This window comes from Zalophus californianus, chromosome 15 (genome assembly GCF_009762305.2).
Source record: "Zalophus californianus isolate mZalCal1 chromosome 15, mZalCal1.pri.v2, whole genome shotgun sequence".
Classification (NCBI taxonomy): domain Eukaryota; kingdom Metazoa; phylum Chordata; class Mammalia; order Carnivora; family Otariidae; genus Zalophus; species Zalophus californianus.
In genome coordinates, this window is record NC_045609.1 from 5291397 (window position 1) to 5310127 (window position 18731).

Consider the following 18731-nt stretch of genomic DNA (forward strand, 5'->3'; position numbering starts at 1 on the left):
ACAGAATTAATACTAGAACGTTATTTATGTTTTCTTAAAGTTTTAAAGCAGTATTAAACCTCTTTAATTAAATATAGATTTTACTCATTTATTTGCTTCCCTAGCTCTGAGCCATATTCTCTAACTTATTCATGTACCTGATCTACAACTACAATAATTAAAATGTAAATTTAAATATATATAAAGGAAATGAAATATATATACATATGTATGTATTATATTATGTATGTATCTACATATATATATATTCCATTTCCCTCTCTATATTTAAACTTAACGTAGGTAGGGCGCATGACTAAGTTGGTGAGCACTGCTCAGAACTAAGGGAGTAGAGGTCGCAGAATATCAGCTGGGTAAAAAGCGTTTTATGGCTCCTCGTCAAGTTAATGTGTTTACCTTTCATTTACTATGAGGAGGTTTTTCTAAAAATATATATATATATATTTTTTTTATTGTCAGTTTACAGGCTACGTAATATATAGCTCACTGTACCTGTTTCACACTCGGATGTGCGGACATGAAAGCATTTGGTACGGATTCAGGAACGGTAAAAAGTGATGATGAGAGAGTAGAAAGAAATCTTAATCTACAGGGAAAAATGCAACAGGAAGAGGGGCTCCCCAGAGCATGTAAAGAAGAATCACCTACCAGCTCCACTCGTCCGAAGCCTCCGACTCCGAGGGTGTCGATGATGTTGAAGTCAGACAGCTTCAGGTTGGCGAAGAAAGCAGCTTCGGCTTCGTATCTGGATTTTTTGATGCGAAAAAACGGAAATTTCTTAGAGGCGCAAACACGAGAACCACGCACGACCGCCCCGGAATGACAGGCCTGTGGCTCGGGGTTTACCTGCTCAAATTCCATCTTGCTTCTAGAGTCTGTGTCTCCTCCCAAGCATAATTGTTTGGTCCCCGTTGTGCAGAATAAACAAGATTTGCACTTGTTTTTCAAAGGAGAATAAGACAAACTACCTGGTGCCTGCCAGTCACGTGACTGATAGGTCCAGTCACCAAGTCAAAGTTACATCGCAATGCTTTCCTGTGCGTCTTCTTTGCGGGCATGGATTGTTGGGGTGGTTCTTTTTGGGTTTTGTTTTGGGATTTGTGGTTTTGCCCGGTTTTGGTTTTGCTGTTCAGATTTGGGATGGCAGTTCCTCATGAGTTTCCCTTATCCACAGGCTGGTAGTGGCTCCTATCAGCATTTATTAAAAGCGGCAACATCACTGAGGTCTCTGGAGCAACTTCACAGCCGGGTTTTAGGAAAACAGATCCGAAAAGCGGAGGACTGATGGGCCCTCCATGAAATGGAGGATTTCGGAAGCATATTCACATTCCTAAGCAGTATCTCCCCTTCGTTTATGTTTACCCACTGCCTCTCAGCTGGTAATCCCAGGGACTTTATGTTGGCCACTGTCTTATATGAGCGCTGTGCAGGAGCAAGACCGCGCTCCGAGGTCTAGCTATGCCCCATGCACATCTGACACATGCAAGGGGCCAAAATAAGCTTCTCCTGATGAGACAAGTGAATATGAGAGGCTTAAAATATCTTCTTATTAAAGGCCCTACTATTTTTAGAAAGGGCAGGAAGGCATAACAGTGAAGATGACCCTCCCTCTCACTCATGTCAGGTCAGGGAGTAATTCAGCTGTCTCCAAAATAAAGTATTTGCATAGCTCTGTGTAACCCATGACTTTCAGCCAGGTGGTACCCGATGCCGTCTATGCTATAGATAGACACAATGAATGCACTTGAGCGGACGATCCTAAGGCTGCTCGTTCAGGTCAGTTTCTGGATAGAGTAACCCATAGGCATGCTTGGCATTAAGCCGTGTCACATTTTAGCTATTCCTTTATAATCAAACACAAATTTAGACTCTTCACTCAGAAGAAATGTGAAACGGCTTTCTAGGTGAGGTTTTAACATTCTCCAAGTTACAACCACAGTTCCAGTTTTTAACAATTCTTGACAGACTCATGAGAGGGTACAAACAACCTCAGTTTTCATTATTGGCTCCCTCTAATAAACCTCCATTAACGAGGCTGCTGGTCAATCCTGATGGCATTTGCAGACTTCTCTCATTAACTACACAATCAAAAGATCAGCACAGCGATTCTGGAGATGGTTTACTAGAATGGAACGTAAGCAGCAAATGTGCATTTCTAGCATTCCAACTGGTCCACTACTTTTGGAAAACTAAAACAACTCCATCTCATTTAAAGGGCCAGTGGCAGAGTTCAGTTCAACAGGTGCTTTACAAGGACATCTGTTGGGATCAGACCCTGTCACGGTTTGTATGTGGTCAAGCATTTCCTGGCAGGTTAGATAATCAAATTCTTAATGAGACTGTTGTTGGATAATATCCTATGCACTTGCTGGATTTAGAAATCTCAGACACGAAGAGGGTAAACTCTTTCAGACTATTTTGATACCATTTTATATATTTCATAAAGTGTGGTGTTCTTACAGTTCCTAAAGATACTCCCGATTTCTTACACTTGGGCTCTGTCAAGCTAAGCTGGTGATACATCTACACAAGTGATGTTCAGCCCTGTGTGCACACCAGAACTACCCAAGCATCTCCCAGAGACCATGTAATGTGGGTCCCACCAGAGAATGAGTGAAGCGGAAATCTTTGGAAGCAGTATCCAAATATCTGTATTATTTTAAAGCTCCCTCGGTGATTCTGATGTATAGCAAGCATTGAGAACTATAGCTCCAACCTCTCTGAAAGCCTTGGGAATTCCAGAAACCACGGGAGCATTTTGGGGAGGATTATAAAATGATCCTGGGAAATCAGTAGCTGCCCATTGAGTTTGGGGGTGATGCATTCATGCCAAGAGTGCTGGGGGCTCTTACAAACTTGGTCTGGGCTCCCGCCCTCTGATCCTAGACCCACTGAAATGACCAGTAATGGCTACAGAGCTTAAAACAAATAAATAAAGAGGACCATTGCCAAAAGGAAAAAAAAAAAAAAACCCACAGATACAGAATGCAGAAATCATAATGTAGCCGTTTTGTGTTTGCATTTCTACAGCAAAATCCGCCTGACTTTGCTTATAGTTACTCTCTGATTAACTACTGATGGTACTTTCATTAATGGCATGATTGTATTAAATTCCTGTTAAATAGTAGACATTTTCTCTGTAGCTATTAAAATCCACCTAAACATATCCTGCTCCATCCACTGAAAGCACAATTACCATTAAAGAAAATATTTCATATTTTAATGAAAAGAGGTTGGTAACACTGTAATCATACTTTGCTAACCTTGGTAATTACTTTGCTAATATGGCCTGGTGACTTTTTAAAATACTACCCAGTGGGGTGATTTTAATCTAGTGGTTGGTGAGACACATTTTGAGGGGCCTTCATATAATGTGCTCTTAATGTTCTATTCTATTGTTTGTGCTGGCGCCTGATTCTCAGAGAAGTCAAAAAATGTAGGAATGCTACCACAGCGGGCTTTATTTTTTCTTTCCCACCCAGGACATGTTAGTTGCTTAATATTTTGTGTGCATTTATTTCTCATTTAGATTACTCTTTATGGACAAGAGTTATATCACAGAGACCCTGTATACTTTTCCTTTTTTAATAACTTCTTTTTCTTTTAATGTGGCAATCACCCTGGGAAGGGGCCTCTGTAAAAAAGTTAAACTGTGGATGATTCAGCCTCTTCAGGTATTTACACTTGTTCATAACTTGGACATACATTTTCATTCTTCCTTTTTACTCAGGTATGATTTGAAGATAATGTGAATCCATCAGTTCTACTTATTTTAGAGTTGGTAAAAGTTTGAGCAGGAAAGGAAACTAAATAAATTGGGTAAGTAAATGGATGTTGTTCTATTAAAGAAATTTCTTTGGCCTGAAGGAGGTCAGTGTGGAACCCAAGCTTCTAATGGAGCACCCCAATGGGGCCCAAGGAATTAGGCCCAGCTTCATTCAATTCTAAAATTCATCCATGAAACAGCATTTATGAAAGGGACAATTGCCAAGCGCTAGGGGAAATTCTTATCAGTAAGAAACAAAAGTTCTCGACGTTTGGTTGCTTAAAATCTAGAAAGGCGTAGAAAGTGTATTTTCTAATGGTCCTCAGCTTAGTTTGAGATACTGATTTCTTCAAAGAATATTATTTTAGTATTATTAATTAATAATTACTTTTAAAATGTAAAATAACTTAATTTTACATTTTAAATAATTATTATTATTTTAGTATGGGGTGAAAGCTAGGGATCCTCTTCTCAGGAAAGTGTAAATATCAACAAGCCTTTTTCGCATATGACCCTAAAACAGGTCAACAACACAAAAATGACTATACAACAAGAAATTAACTGTGCTGGGTGAAGGAGACCGAGACAATTTATCATATCTCAAACAACCTTGACCATAACATTGAGCTGGGGCTCTGGGTGATTAGAATCCACAGACAACTGCTCATCTGTATAGGGTCCTCTTTAAATAGTGAAATACTAAACTTTTTTTTTTTTTAAAGAACTGATTAAAAGGAATGAAGTTGTCTAGATGTTCCCCTCTTTTCATTTCTGCCTATACAGCAAGGAAGTTCCAAAAGTGATGAAAATGTAAAGCTCCAGGTATAAAGATGAGAAGAGCAAGGCATATATGCATAGCCTAGAAACAGAATGGTCCTGGAATAATCTCAGCTTCTCTCTATTTATACAACTGCATATCTTTACAGTACTATATTCACTGTTTTTAGGAAATGGGTAATAACCATTTTTATTTTGCCATCTCTTCCAATATTATCAGCTTCCACAAAGGCATGGAGTAAGAATCCGGTGTTCTTCATTATTCACAACTGGTTTTCCATTGTTGCCATATGTCCATGAATCCATGGTATCATCATCCCACAACCACAGAATCGGGCTCTATTCCTTATGGATGACCATTATTATTAAAGTAAACATGTCGCACTCTCTACTGGAAACCACATATGATGATTCTCCCCAGTACAAAAACGCGTGGACCTTAAAATTTTATCTTTATCTTGACATTAGAACAGTAGTCAGAGCTCAGCATTATTTTACAAAGCAGATTGTATCACGTGCAATTTTAAAGTAAGTGCCAAGGGTCCAAAGGACCCTCATAATAGTTCTAGATAGGTTACAAAAGCCAGTAATTAAGAGAACCAAAGGCTACTGTGGCCTTACCTGCCTTATCCCTGCTCATCTATAATCCACATTGCTTCAGAAGCCTACTCTTAAGAGTCTCCAAGGAAAATCACAGAAAGTCTTAGCCATCTCCCAATCCACCTGCAAATTACCATGGCTTCGCCTGAGCTCATCCGTTATTGGGTATATTTTTGTTTCTCGTTTAGTTTTATCAGTTCTTGGGAAATCCATAAAAATGAAATGCTTCAGTAAACACATGGACTCTCATCTATGACTAAGTTTCTTATTCCATAACTTCAATACGTAAGAGGAGAGTCAATCAGACAATGTCTACTCTGGACTTAAAAATAACAAAAGAGCATCCTAGCATACAGACAAAAGGTAATGACTTGTGGTCCTAGCTCTGCCAATGACTTGGTACTTCCAAGTCCTGATTTCTTCAACATGTAGGCCTTTCTAGGAGTATCAACAAATTTACACTTAATAAAGATGAATTTTTTGTCAGAATCCTTACTTAAATGTCCAGATAAATGCCTAAAAATATATTTTTAAAAATTTTATGTGATCGAAGAGCATTGAAATCTGTAAATATATACAGAAATAGTTTAAAAGAGGATAAGAACTTTCAGAAAGTGAGCCTTAGAGCACAAAAGATGCATACCTGGTCTATGATATAACCAAGTTATCATGCTGCCTGTCCAGTGAATAAACACTGAATTTGGTATGCAGAACTTTACGCAGTAATAGTTCCTGATTTCATAAAGCTTGGTTCATTCAGTAATTTGTAGGTCTGTAGAAATTCAGCCAGAAAACTAACTTTATAGAGAGAAAGTAGAATTGGAAACTGGACCAATAACATCTGCACATTTAACATAAATGTGGTTTGGGCTTAAACTGCAGAGCTGCTTCAACTCTGCGTATGTAAAAGCAGTTAGTAGGTACATGTCCTTATTCCCCTGATTCTCAACTGTCTGGAGTTAGACGAGCTCAGCCACCCAAATAAAAATCAGTAGTCTTTCTTAACTCTATAACCAAGCTATCAATCATGTCTTATTAATTTAATTCTTTATTAAAGTTTCATTGATAACTAAACTCTAAAAGTGGCAGTTTGAAGTTATTAGTTTTTAAAATCAGTACTTTTTAATGGAAACAACTTGACCAAAAATCTGTCACAGAATTTTGAGACCATTAAAACAAAAGTTTAATGAGAAAAAAAAAAAAGTGGAATCTTTTGACTTCATTGGAAAACAGTGAACCATTTTATAGCTTAAGGTTTGAACAGGGAGTTATTTCCTGTTGAAAGAATCATGTTTTTCAAATAAACATTTTATAAAAGTCCCTGTTAGCATAAGAAACCCTATTCCTAAAATTCTAAACAAAAAGGGATGATTTCTTATTTATTTGGTCAGAAGACACATAGGAATAGTTGTTCATATAGTCACTCTTCTTTCAGCAGTAGTGGTAAAAACTTACAGAAATAAAAAGTTTAAAAGTAATTTAATAAATATAAAGTATTTCATTTTATCAATTTTCTCCAGAAAGTGTAATCTCGCCTTTAGGGAATCTGAGATAACACTACTTTGCTCTATTTCAAAAATTGTCGTTTTCAGGAACACAGACTTTTTGTTTTGTTTTGTTTTGAGTACTCTAGTCATGAAGTAGTTCTACTTCTTTTTCAAATACATTGCCTTGAGGAGATATGGCCAAGAGGAATACACAGGAAAATTGCATTTCTCATATCTGCTGCATAATAAGAATGATAGTGATGCAAATATTCTGCATTTAGAAAGCGCCTTTCTTCCTAGGACTTTAAATTTCTCTCATTTAATTTATCCTCCCTGACTCTCTGTGAAGGTGGGATAACAAATACTTTTACTTCTCTTTTGCAGTGGGGCGGACCAGTCATTGACAGTGGTTGGTTTCAGTAATTAAACAGCAGGAGGAGGACTAGAACATTTGCTCAAGTTTTGAATCACGGCACAGTTACACTTGCTCCAAAAAACTTAATTTACTTTTAAGCACGATAGTAGAGAATCACACAACCTCAGAGAGAGTTTGATCTCGAAGTCTGGAGATACTAACATGGCTCAAAATCTGGACCGACACCATTGGAAGCTCACCTAACCCAAACTCTGCATTTTTTAAAGAAAAAAAGCAAAGTCCAGAGATGGTAAGTGACTTAGACAAGGTCCCAGAGACTTGGGGACACAGGCCAGGCATTTTGACCCATGATGTTTTTTCTATCTGATTCTATCTTTGCAGTTTTTATAATATTCTGATAATTGAAAAACAAAGGCAAACATCAAACTTAAAGTGTATTTAAGTAATATGGTACAATTTATTACAATTGAGACTAATTTTAAGGTTAAGATTAAACTTTCCCTTATTTCTTTCAGTATTTTAACCCATATATTGAACATGACCTATAAAGAAAAGTCTTTGGGTAGAAAAGAGATTTTTTTTTTATTTATTTCAGGGGAAGACTTGGGCTGTCTTTACCCATCTTTTCTTTAGCAATGTAGGCTATGGTGAACAGAGTCCTCAGGGAAATTGAATGAGAATTTTGCTATAACTGGTATTTCTCTGAAGTGGCAGGAGGCAAGGAGTTGAGGGTGAGGGCTACTTCCCCAAGGCCTGAGTTATTGGAAGAGTAAAGGCAGAAGGGATGGTCATTTCCACCTACCTTATTTGCCCTGTACCTCACCTCCCTGGCCTTGAGAAGTTTAATCTTCACCTTAAAATTAGTCTCAACTCTAATCTTAAAGGAACCAGAACACTGAACTGGCAGCAGGAGGATGAGGGATCAAATAAACACGAGGGTGAGACAGTAAAACGCAGTGTGTGACAAGAACACGAGAAGACAAATACCACCCTCCCAAGCCTCTAGGGATATAATAAAGGAAGTGACCAGGGACTGGCCCAGCACAGACCTAAAAAAGACACTCTCTCTTCTGTAAAATGAAGGGTTTGCACTAGACAGGTCTACAAAACTCACTTGCAGCTTGATGGTTCTGGGATGCCAAGTGTCCTGAGGTGCATACTTTCCCTTTTCCTCCTTTGGGGTCCTCTTTGCCAGCCCGTCATCTAATCCCTTCTCCTGGAGCTCCTATTTCAGGAAATACTCCCAGAGGCCTTCGTGTAAGGGAGACCTGCTCTCAGCTCCCGGTATCCGAAGGAGGCAAGCAGGAGAGCCCGCTTCCATGGCCAAAGCGCTTGTGTGGGGTGCTGGTATTGATAAACCACTTCTCTTACAAAGCCGACCCAGGATTCGGCCCCACTGAGGCGCCATACCATGGCAGGACTGGAAACACAGGACCCAGCTCCAAAGAGCACCAGTGAGCTGTGCGAGACATCTGCCTGCATCGACCAATCAGGGCAAGGCTCTTCCAGCCAATCAGGATGAGGCAGGGCTTTTTTTTTTCTTTCTTTCCCTCCTTAGCATCCTGGACACCTGAGTGGGCACCTGACTGGGTACCCCAGGGGGAAATTTACCTAAGCAGAGTCTCCTCTCTGTTGCGGGGGGCCAGGTCAACTCTCCTCCGTCGGCGCTGTGCCTCCCTTCAACTTGATCTGTGACCTCAATAAAGCCTCACCTGTGCCTCATTTCTATGGTGTGGGGCCCAAGAACCCAACCCTGCTAACAACAGGTAAGTTTCAAAGAACTACTAGTGTTAATTTGTACGTGTATGTGACAGACACCTACTGCAAGGTCTACGATATCACAGGGGGCTGTGTCCCAGGGCGCTAAATAATTGTTCTCTAGTGATCTTTGAGAATACCACCCGTACTTGAAAGGGGGAAAAGCTGTAAATCTTTTCCTTAGTAGAGAAAATATTAAGTAGAAAAAAAGAAAACGAAGCAAAAATTTTGCTATGTCAGGTTGTTTAGTAATAGTAATGGTGCGTTTATCAAATGAACTAAATCTCAGGAAATAGCACAAGTTTGTCATCAAGTAACTGCCATCTGGATGCAAAATCTGGCATTGTTCTATGTTGCAGCCAATACAACTGAGTGAGAACGCAATCTACAGGCTTTGGGGCTCTCTATTCCTTCCCTCCTTCCCTCCTTCCTTCCTTCCTCCTTTCCTTTCTTTCCCTGACGTCCATATTTTTAGTCAGATTTCCTTAGTTTTTACCATATGTCCCTCTTCTGTTCCAGCCTTCTTTCCAGGCTGCCATATTACATTTAGTTGTCCTGTCTCTTGAGAGTCCCTTTGGCTGACATAGCTTCTCAGACTTCTCGTTTTTGATGACCTTGATGGTATTGAGGAATACTGGTCAGTGTTTTATGGAATGCCCCTCAGTTGGGGCTTATCTGACATTTTCTCATGGGTTTTGCTGGGGTTATGAGTTTTTTTTTTTGGGAGGAAGACTACATAAGTAAAGCACTATTTTCATCACATGCTAACAAGCATACATACTATTATTGATAGGACTTATCACTGATGATGCAAACCTTGATCATCTGTCTGAGATAGGAATTCTGTAGTTTCTAACACAGTACTTCATTCTAGGAACCAATAAATGCAAAATGGGCTGTATTAAAATGTAATCCTCTTCATAACTTTTACCTTAGAAATGCGTCCCCCTCAGGATGGGTTAAGTTCATAAAGTCCACACTACTCAGCTTTCTGCACAATAATCCAAAAGGGTCACGATAAAATACATTGCTTAGAATTTGCACGCTGATGGCTACAATATTAAAAACTGGTGTCTTCCCACACATTTTTATAGCGCCGAGGGAAGAACTCGATACCCTCAAATTACTGCTTCTTATCTACAAGTATAACAAATTATTACCAGAATTGTTTCTCCAAGTACATGTCTCACTTGTCATGGACGTTTAGAACTAATTTGTAATCACATTTCACGTCAGTTGGACCACTGATTTAAATAAATACTGTTATAACGCTTAAACTGAGCTTTGCTTCCAGGTTAGCACATCTTGGTAATTTCTCTGTGCCTGTAACAATGGTTTTTAAAGAGAACTACACATTAAAAGACTGCATTGTTGAGCAATCCGTTAGAATGTTAAGTGAATTCTTCTAATACTCGGTTACAAGTACTTTTTTCTGTGTACATATAATGCAAATGATGACTTTATTTTACTACTTTATAAACCTCCTGGCTTTACCTTGTATATAGCCTCTAGAATAGACTAGGTCATTTCCTCCCTTTTTAAGTAATCAGTAAATAATAGAGAGTAAAATGAAGAAAATGAGGAGGGGCATTCAGACTTATTATGATTATTCTTTGTATTATTTTACAGCTAGAGAATGTTTTTTCCATGTGTGGCTTCCTTTTCCTTACCGATTGTCCCCAGATAGAGTTGACCTTTTGGCTACACCCTATTCTCAATTCTCGTTTTGTGACTTCCTTTTTTCCTCATCCAAGTTAATAACTTTCTCTCAGAAGTTAATAATTAGCAGATTTACATGGCCTCGATGAATTGATCTGGATTTGCAAGAGCCTGTGAGGATAGAAAAAGCTGTATGTGTGATCGGAGCATCGCCTTGACTGGTTGCTGCTTGTCATCAGCAGGGCAGTGCGGACGCTGGATGTCCACTTGAGAACACACGGTATCCGACTGGGTTCTCAGTCTGATTTACGCTCCTCTGGCCTGTGGACGTAACATAACTGCAGAGAGAGAGGACAGAAAATCTTTCTTCTGGCTCTTCAGAAGAGAAAATTGCTGGGCTGGGGAGGGGAGGAGCCTCAGACACTAGCTGAGCCGTCAGGGGACCCCACCAGTGGGGCAGCAGAGATGGGGCGGTGCGGGGGGGAGGGCTCTCTTTCTGGGTGGGAAGCTGAAGGAGTTACATGCTTTCTTCATTTCTACAGCACTGGCATTATTTGGCCAGGCATAGGAAAAAACAAACAAGATCCCAATGCAAATACATAAAATATGAAGGAAACAAATGAAAGCTAAGGAAATGAGATTATTTTCAGGGGTGATTACTCTAATTTTAGAGAACTACAAAGGATATTTCATTGGTAATAGAATTATACTATGGTACTATTTGCACAAAGATATCACTTAAGAAACAGAATCATTCAGCTTGCACAGAGCTAACTTTTTTTTTTTTAATTTCTAAATTGTATTCCAGCCAATGCCTGAAGCTGAGAAAAGGCTAAATATCTATGTTTCTTGCAAGATACACGATTTGAAAGAGTTTCATAACCATGATTGTTAATTTCTAGAGTGTCACTTGCTAGTTGGAAAGCAACTATGTAAACAGAAAAAAAAAATGAACGGAAATAAGAATTACCGGTTTCAGGTTTCCGGCTGATCACATCACAGCTGCAAGCCTTATCATGTCTGCCTAGAATACGTTTATATATAGCAAGTAGGATTCTTACTGTCTATTCTCAATTACAACAGTTTAGAGTTTTGCTAGACAATCTCTTTAGAGAAGACCTTCCTTAGGTGACGTAATACATGAGATTTATTACCTAACACCCCAGTGGGTGAAGAATCTGCTGAAAGCAAATGGTTCTTCAACCATGAGTTGAAGTTTTAGGGAAAGTAAGCTGAATGGGTAATTCTCAATATCCAGGATCTCTTAGGAAGATACTAATAAGGATGACTGGTTCTTTAATAGTGATGCCCCAATTATCTAGCGCCATCTAGGGACGGGGGGGTGTTCCATGAGGAAGGGCATTGTCCAGATTATTGAAATTTATCTCTTCTGATCATCACATGGATCTCTCACCCCATTAAAAAAACAAACAAACAAAAAACCTAGAGAATCAATATTTTTAGAATGGATTATCTTCTTCCAAATCATTTAAGGCATAATTTAGTGACTATAGTACAGTGTTCAGAGGATGGCCCCGGGCCATCAGTCCCAGTAATCAATCATGTGCTGCTACGTCTAGTTGGGAGGACCGCCAACAACACTCCTACCATGTGATACTTGTGATTAGTTGCTCAGGTTTTAAGTATTATCTCTTGCTAGAATCACGGAGTCTGTGTTGCCTCCCATTTCTGACCCAGATACTCTTATCATCTGTCCATTAAAAGCCAGATAGCCAAATTCACTACAATTGTACCTATAATATAACCACGTAATCAGGGATTAGTTAAGGAGGCAATAATACAAAATGATTAAAATACAGTCTCTGGAGACAGTGTGCTTTGGGCAAATCCTAGCTCTAGTATGGACTGACCACATGAGTTTGAACAAGCTTCAGGATCTCTCTGTGCCTCAGCTTTCTCTGACTGTTTCATGGGCACGCTAACCAAACCAACTCCATTGGGTTACGGTGAATAATAAATGAAATAAATGCATGTGAAACAGAACTGTAAGCAAGCAATAATAATATGATCGTTACCTTTCGTGGAGTTTGTACTGTGCACCTGATACTTTTCATTATTACTGACTGCCTGATTTTCCTGACTATGAATGTTTGCTTCTCTAAGTTGCTGTTTTTCCCTTCGGCTGGGATCTAGGTAGTAGAGTTGTGCGTCCAGCAAACCAGAGATAAATGGGATGTTACTATGGAGAGATTACATTAATTTAGAAACACATGAATATGCAAATATGCCATAGCGTTGACGTTTTGTTCTTTTCCATATTCTCAATTTCTTCATTGGAAATATTCTAATTGGTGGTTTATGGTGCTCCGACTAGACCCTGGCTAACTCTTTGTATTGCTGCTATATAATGCAATGTATGTTATGTTTTCACCTTTGAATTTCTAAACTATCTTAGATAGAATCAGGTGCTATCAAATGATGGGAAGCATGCGATTTCTAAATTCTAAGATTCTAAAGCCCCTATTAAAAGGAGGATATGTGAGGGTCTCCATTTGACGTTTAAATTTAATACGCTTTTCACAGTTCTACCAGGTGTTACTCAGAGAATATGGAATTTATGAGCTGTCCCTTGGATGAAGGAAAAGCACGACATTCTCAATGGGGCTTCAGCACTAGGTCCTTCCGTTCAAGTCTTCCCTGAGCTCGTGGGAGACAGACGATACCTCACCACACTGTCAGCCCCAGTCAGGCAACAGATACAGAGTCAGACAGTGACCACTGTAATCCAGAGCCTGGGATCGCCTGACACAGAGTCTCGCGAGGGATGCACAGAAAGTCTGAGAGTGTCCTCTCTGAGGACAAATTCGTGCCAAAATCAGAATTGCCCAGAAGCTGCTCAGTGACCCAATCCTGCAAACAGATCCCTCTCCCATTTTCCGGGGGCTTACTCCCTATGAGTCACTCCCTCAAAGCCACCTTGAGGGCAGTTCCCTGGGAAACAGGACAAAGACCTGGCCAGGTTCCAGAGGCAGAAACGATCTCGCTGGTTCCTTCAGTAACGTGTGGGCGACACCGCAGATGCCTCATTCCAGACCAGAGACTTCTAAGTGTGCCTTCAGCAGAGGCAGCTCAATTTCAAATCTTCCACTTTCTTGCCTTTGGCAAATCATTATAAATATTCCTTTGATAAAGACCTGACAAGATTTATAATGTCTTTATCCCACTGAGTAATGTTTATGAGGGGAACATTCCCCCAGGTGAGTGGTGAAGATAAAAAAGAAGAGACAGAGAATTCTGTCTTTATCGTTTTCCTGACAAATAACAACAAAAGAAAAAATAGTACCCAGAAGATGTATGTTCTCTTTTTGGGCTCCAACGAAGCGCATTTGCAACATTTTATCATGTTGCGTGAATCTATTAGCTATGCTGTTAATATACAGTACAGTTAACATCACATGGGGACGTTCTAGTTCAGTGGAAAAAAGACTCATCGGAGGGCTAATGTTTTTGAGATGACACTGACACGATACGGCTTTGGAATCAGTCAGTTGCCCTGTCTTGCAGCTCTCTCTTCTAGCAAATATGATCGACGGTCTGCTTCTGCCCATGCTGGTGCTCTGCTAAAATCGAGCCCCTCCTAATGCACCTGGCGCTGTGACAGGACCTGTCAGATGGGCTCAGGTGGTAAAGAGAACACTCTTGCTCACGTGTCCTGCCCAGCAGGAGACACGCAGAACAGCCTAAGAACCTTGATAGAGGAACTAGAAGACGGGTCTATCCTTCTCAGGCTCGATGCGATGATTCCTCTGAATAGCGTTTGCCTGGCTGGGACAAATGGAGAAAAGCAGGTCTTTCCCATCAAAAGATATCCCCTGATTGCTTAAGTACAAGAGTGCCCTTTTCTTTAGCTCAGGTCCCCTCCTTCCGGACCCATTTCTTCAGGGATCCGCAGTGCAGTGGCTTAAACTGCTGGTTTGGCTGCTACCTCTTCACGTCCCATCTTTCACTTTCCGTCGAAAATCCAAATCAGAATCCAAACAAAGATTACGTTTGGATTTTAACCCAAAGTAATGGAAACGGGGCTGCCAGGCAATAGACAGCCACAGCCGCTCAGTCCTATTACAAAAGAAAGGTTTGCTTTTTATTCAGAAAAATGTCCCCGGGACTGTGACTTCAGCGTCACGGACCCACACTTGAACTTGAAAGAATTCCAAATCGCGAGAAATGATAAACACCTGTTTTAGATTTTCTAACAGAAAGTGAACACTTGAGTTTTGTAGCTGAAACAGACATTAAAGCTGTGCATCCCTAACTTCCTCCGGAAGGCGAGGGAGATCCGAAAGTAGAAACATACCGTTAAGAAGTAACACGGAAATTGGCATTGTTTCCAATCCTTGCAGAACAATGTCTCACTCATCACCCACAGAACAACAACAGTAATAATGTAATGGGGCACGTGCGCAGCGCTCCTTCCCCAAGAAGTGAAAGGGGGACACTTCTGTGTCACCTTGTCCACCGTCATTCCAGCACTGCAGGTGTTGTGAGATCTACAGAAGATATTTCTATTATTTATGTCTTTAGATATTGTTAAAATACCAAGTCCTTTCTTGTGAGAAAACTACCTTCCGTTTGTACCATCTATAAACCATTTCCAAACTGAATACATTGTATTCTTTGTAACACAATAGCGCTTTACCAAACCGTATTACCTCTAGGGGAAAAACAGGATCTTAAATGTCATTGTGACTACTAAATGTTGGTTAGATACCCAATATTTCCTTACCATGATGACTTGTGAGATAGACAGATAATTGAACAACTTCTGCATACTTTCAAAAGAATTCCAAATAAGGCTTAAGTTCAATCAGTGATTACGTCTGCCTCATTGACTTGAATCATAAAAGTGTTCAATTTCCCCCCATAGATTGTGACCTCTAGTTATATGATGTATACAAGATACCTAATAGTCCTGAAAGAGGGCAAAGCTTTTTTCTTTTTTCTTTTTTCTAACCTTGCTCTGGAGTCTCTGTGAAGTGAAAATGTGGTTCACTGGGACATCCTTTGGTCAGGGACTCAGCTATCTCTGTGAATGACTCAAACCCCCGAGGGATACCTGCAGGCTGGACCCATTCCACGTCTGGTGAGGATACACATCCTTCAGTCATTATTTTTCAGCATGAAAATTAGATTTCAATTGACCCAAAACCACAAAGTCCATTTTCAAGGCTGGTAAGATATCACCTTTGCTCGGCAGGCATGTTTTATAATGGAAACCAAGTGGCTAAGAGTGACAGCAATTATCCCCAGGTTGGTAACAGACTAATCTTGCTGTGAGGGATGGGCCGATTCCAGGAAAATTCTGCAGTTCTTTTCTAGCACTTACTAATCCGACTAGCTCTCCCGAGACTGATAAATGATGCAGGCCAGATATGCTAAAAGGCATTTGACAGACTAAGGTAAATAACTGGACCAACTAGACCAGGTGGAACAAAAACTCTGAGATTATGTTCCACAGTTCAAGGAATCTGAGCATGATAATCAAAACGGGACTCCAATTTCCTGTTTTCAGCAGAATCAGCCAGTTCTTTGAGATCATAAACTACTTTTGGCAAATTACTAATAAAAACAAGGGTATGCCAGGGCACTGTTATAGACGCTGAAGAACCGGTTGTGGACCCAATATACCAAAAAGCCCCAGGAAAATAATGAAACAAGCCCAACCCTCCTGGTGGCGGAGAAAGACAGAGAAACAAGTATGTGTAGAGTATGTCAATTTGTGGTAAGGGCATGGAGAACATTTAGGCAAGGAAGGGGACCAGGGAGTGCCCGGACACAGGTGAGCAGTTAGGACGACACCTCAGCAAAGGTCTCAGGTGAGGGCAAGGGGCGGGCAGAAGGGGAGCAACGTGCCCACAGCCTGTAGACCCGCCAGCATCCACCTCATGCCCTGTGTGAACGGGAGGCTGCTGCAAGGGTGTGAGCAGGGAGCTTCTGCAAAGCGGACAACAGGAGGGCAGAGGGGAAACGTGGAGGCCAGTCCAAGTCTCTGCCATCAACCAGGCAAGAGCCAATGAGGCTTGGACAGAGGGGGGAACGGCCGCTAGTTGGTTCTGGAACACGTACCGAGGGGAGAGTCTGTGCGATTTGCCGTCAGACGGATGGGAAGAGTAGAAGAAACGGGGAGCACGGGGCTGAGTGTTGGAATCTCAAGAATGAGGATCGAGTTGTGTTGACTGAAACAGGAAAAACCATAAGCAAAGCAGGCTGGAGGAAGAATGGGAGTTCAGTTTTGATATTTTGAGTTTGTGGGGTGTATGATTTATCCAAGGGGATTTGTCAACTGGGCTGCTGGACGTCCGAAGTTCCAAAAAGATGCCTGGGCTGGAAAGTGTATCTGGCAGGCTTCTGCATAGGGAGGTACTGAAAGCTGTGCGGCGAGCCCAGGTCACTGAGGATAGCAGCACAGATGCAGAAGCAGACGGACCCAGGGGTCCAGCCCTGCAGCACAGCGACACTGAAGTCAGAGAGTAGGAGCACACACGGAACACAGAACACCAGTGAACGTGGCCTCCTGGGAGCCAACTAAGGACACACTTCAAGGAAAGGAAGCGGCCAGCCATGTCGGATGAGATAAGAAATAAGACTCAACCAGGGAGTTTCGCTCGTTGGAGGTTGGTGGTGGTGATAAAAGCCTCAGGAGAGATCAGGAGGCGAGGGATTGGAGATACACTTAAAAAAAAAAAGATTTTATTTATTTATTTGAGAGTGAGCGAGCCTGAGCAGTGGGAAGGGGCAGAGGGAGAAGCAGACTCCCCGCTGAGCAGGCAGCCCGATGCGGGGCTTGGTCCCAGGACCCTGAGATCATGACCTGAACTGAAAGCAGACGCATAACTGACTGAGCCACCCAGACACCCTGGAGATACTCTCTTTATATGTGCTTTACATTCACTTATAAATGGGAATCCAAGGTGTTGGGTTGCTTGGTTCGTTTTCAGTGACTGAAAAGAGGCGAGATGGATGCAGCAGAGGGTGGACGAGTTTCTGGGGTGATGCCTTATGCAATGGAAGGAAGATGTGATGGGCGCACAGGAAAGGGCTGGAGTGGGTCCAGACCAGTAAGACCGCCAGGAAGAGTGTGGAGAGTTGCCCAGCAGGGGTGCCTGCAAGATCAGACTCCAAGAGAGGTGGGACTTTATAGGTTTCAGAAAGGAACAGGAAGCAAAACTGGAGTACACTGCAACATTGACACAAGGCAACATGTTTTTCTATTGACCACCCCAAACACAAACCGCCATTTTATTTAATGAATGCTTAACATGACTTAGCCATTATTCTAAACCCTTTACTTACTGTCATTTATTTCTCACAAGGAACAACCCCTCCCTGAGGAAGCTAAAGCAGCATTTGCCAAGTTCCCAAGGTCATGTGGAGGAAGGAGCACACCTGGGTCTTACGTGTAGGCAGCCGGAGTCTAGAATCTGTGCCTTAAATCACCCTCTGACTGTTAACGACCCATGTCTTTATATATCCATCCACTTTCCTACCTAGAAAGTCCCAGAGTCCCACTTCTGTTTCATGTTTTCAATGGTGAATAATTATATGAAGAAATATTTATAAGAAAATGGAAGTTTCAGGAATATGAATACCATGAACCTAGGTAGCAACTCGTGTCATTCCGGTGGGGTTGGAGTTGAAGGACGGACGTCCTGGGAGAAGAAACTCTTGCTCTCCACAGCCCCACTCTTCCCAGGAGAGGCCAGAAGCAGGCTCGCTGGCTGTTCACAGAGCAATGATGCGCCACTCCCAGGGTAAAGTGCACTGACTCCTTAACAGGGGTCACCCTGCTGGTGCACCGGCTGTGGTCATCAAAGGGAAGACCCTAAGGGAGCATCAGGGACGGTCCACTGGGAGACGAGGCCTCCCTACCCACTCGCACAATTCCCTGGACTGTGGGAGTTGGGCAGCCGCCTGCCGCGGGGTGCACTCATCTGCACCCTCACCAGACTCCCAAATCCTACGTAAAGAAAGTGACTTTTCTCTAACCATCCAAACCTCCTCGTGAACACAGCGGACTCTGTCCCAGCTTTCTTTCTCTAGTATTTGGAACATACTTACCCCAAGAGCACAGAAGTCTACTGTAATTATTACATTTTTAGTATTTGCTAGCTTTTTGCTGGCTAATGAGAAAAAAAGATGACTCTTTTAAGGAAGAAACTGTGTCTTACTTTGCATTTACTACAATATTTGGAAATAGAAAGCCTATAGTAGACATTCAAGAACAATTTTTGATTTGTAAAAGGCCTCATTTTAGACCATTATCCTGTCTCTTTGTGTGTGAATCAGATGA

At 41.4% G+C, this 18731-nt stretch overlaps 1 protein-coding gene across 2 annotated transcripts in view; it reads right to left on the minus strand.

The window, feature by feature from the left end:
- PRKG1 (protein kinase cGMP-dependent 1) overlaps nt 1-18731 on the minus strand; it is a 1248815-nt gene that overhangs the window by 46647 nt on the left and 1183437 nt on the right. For both annotated transcript variants that reach the window (XM_027593906.2, XM_027593897.2), the window contains exon 10: nt 649-745. In XM_027593906.2, coding sequence (XP_027449707.1) covers nt 649-745 — 97 coding nt within the window. The remainder of the gene's footprint in view (nt 1-648; nt 746-18731) is intronic.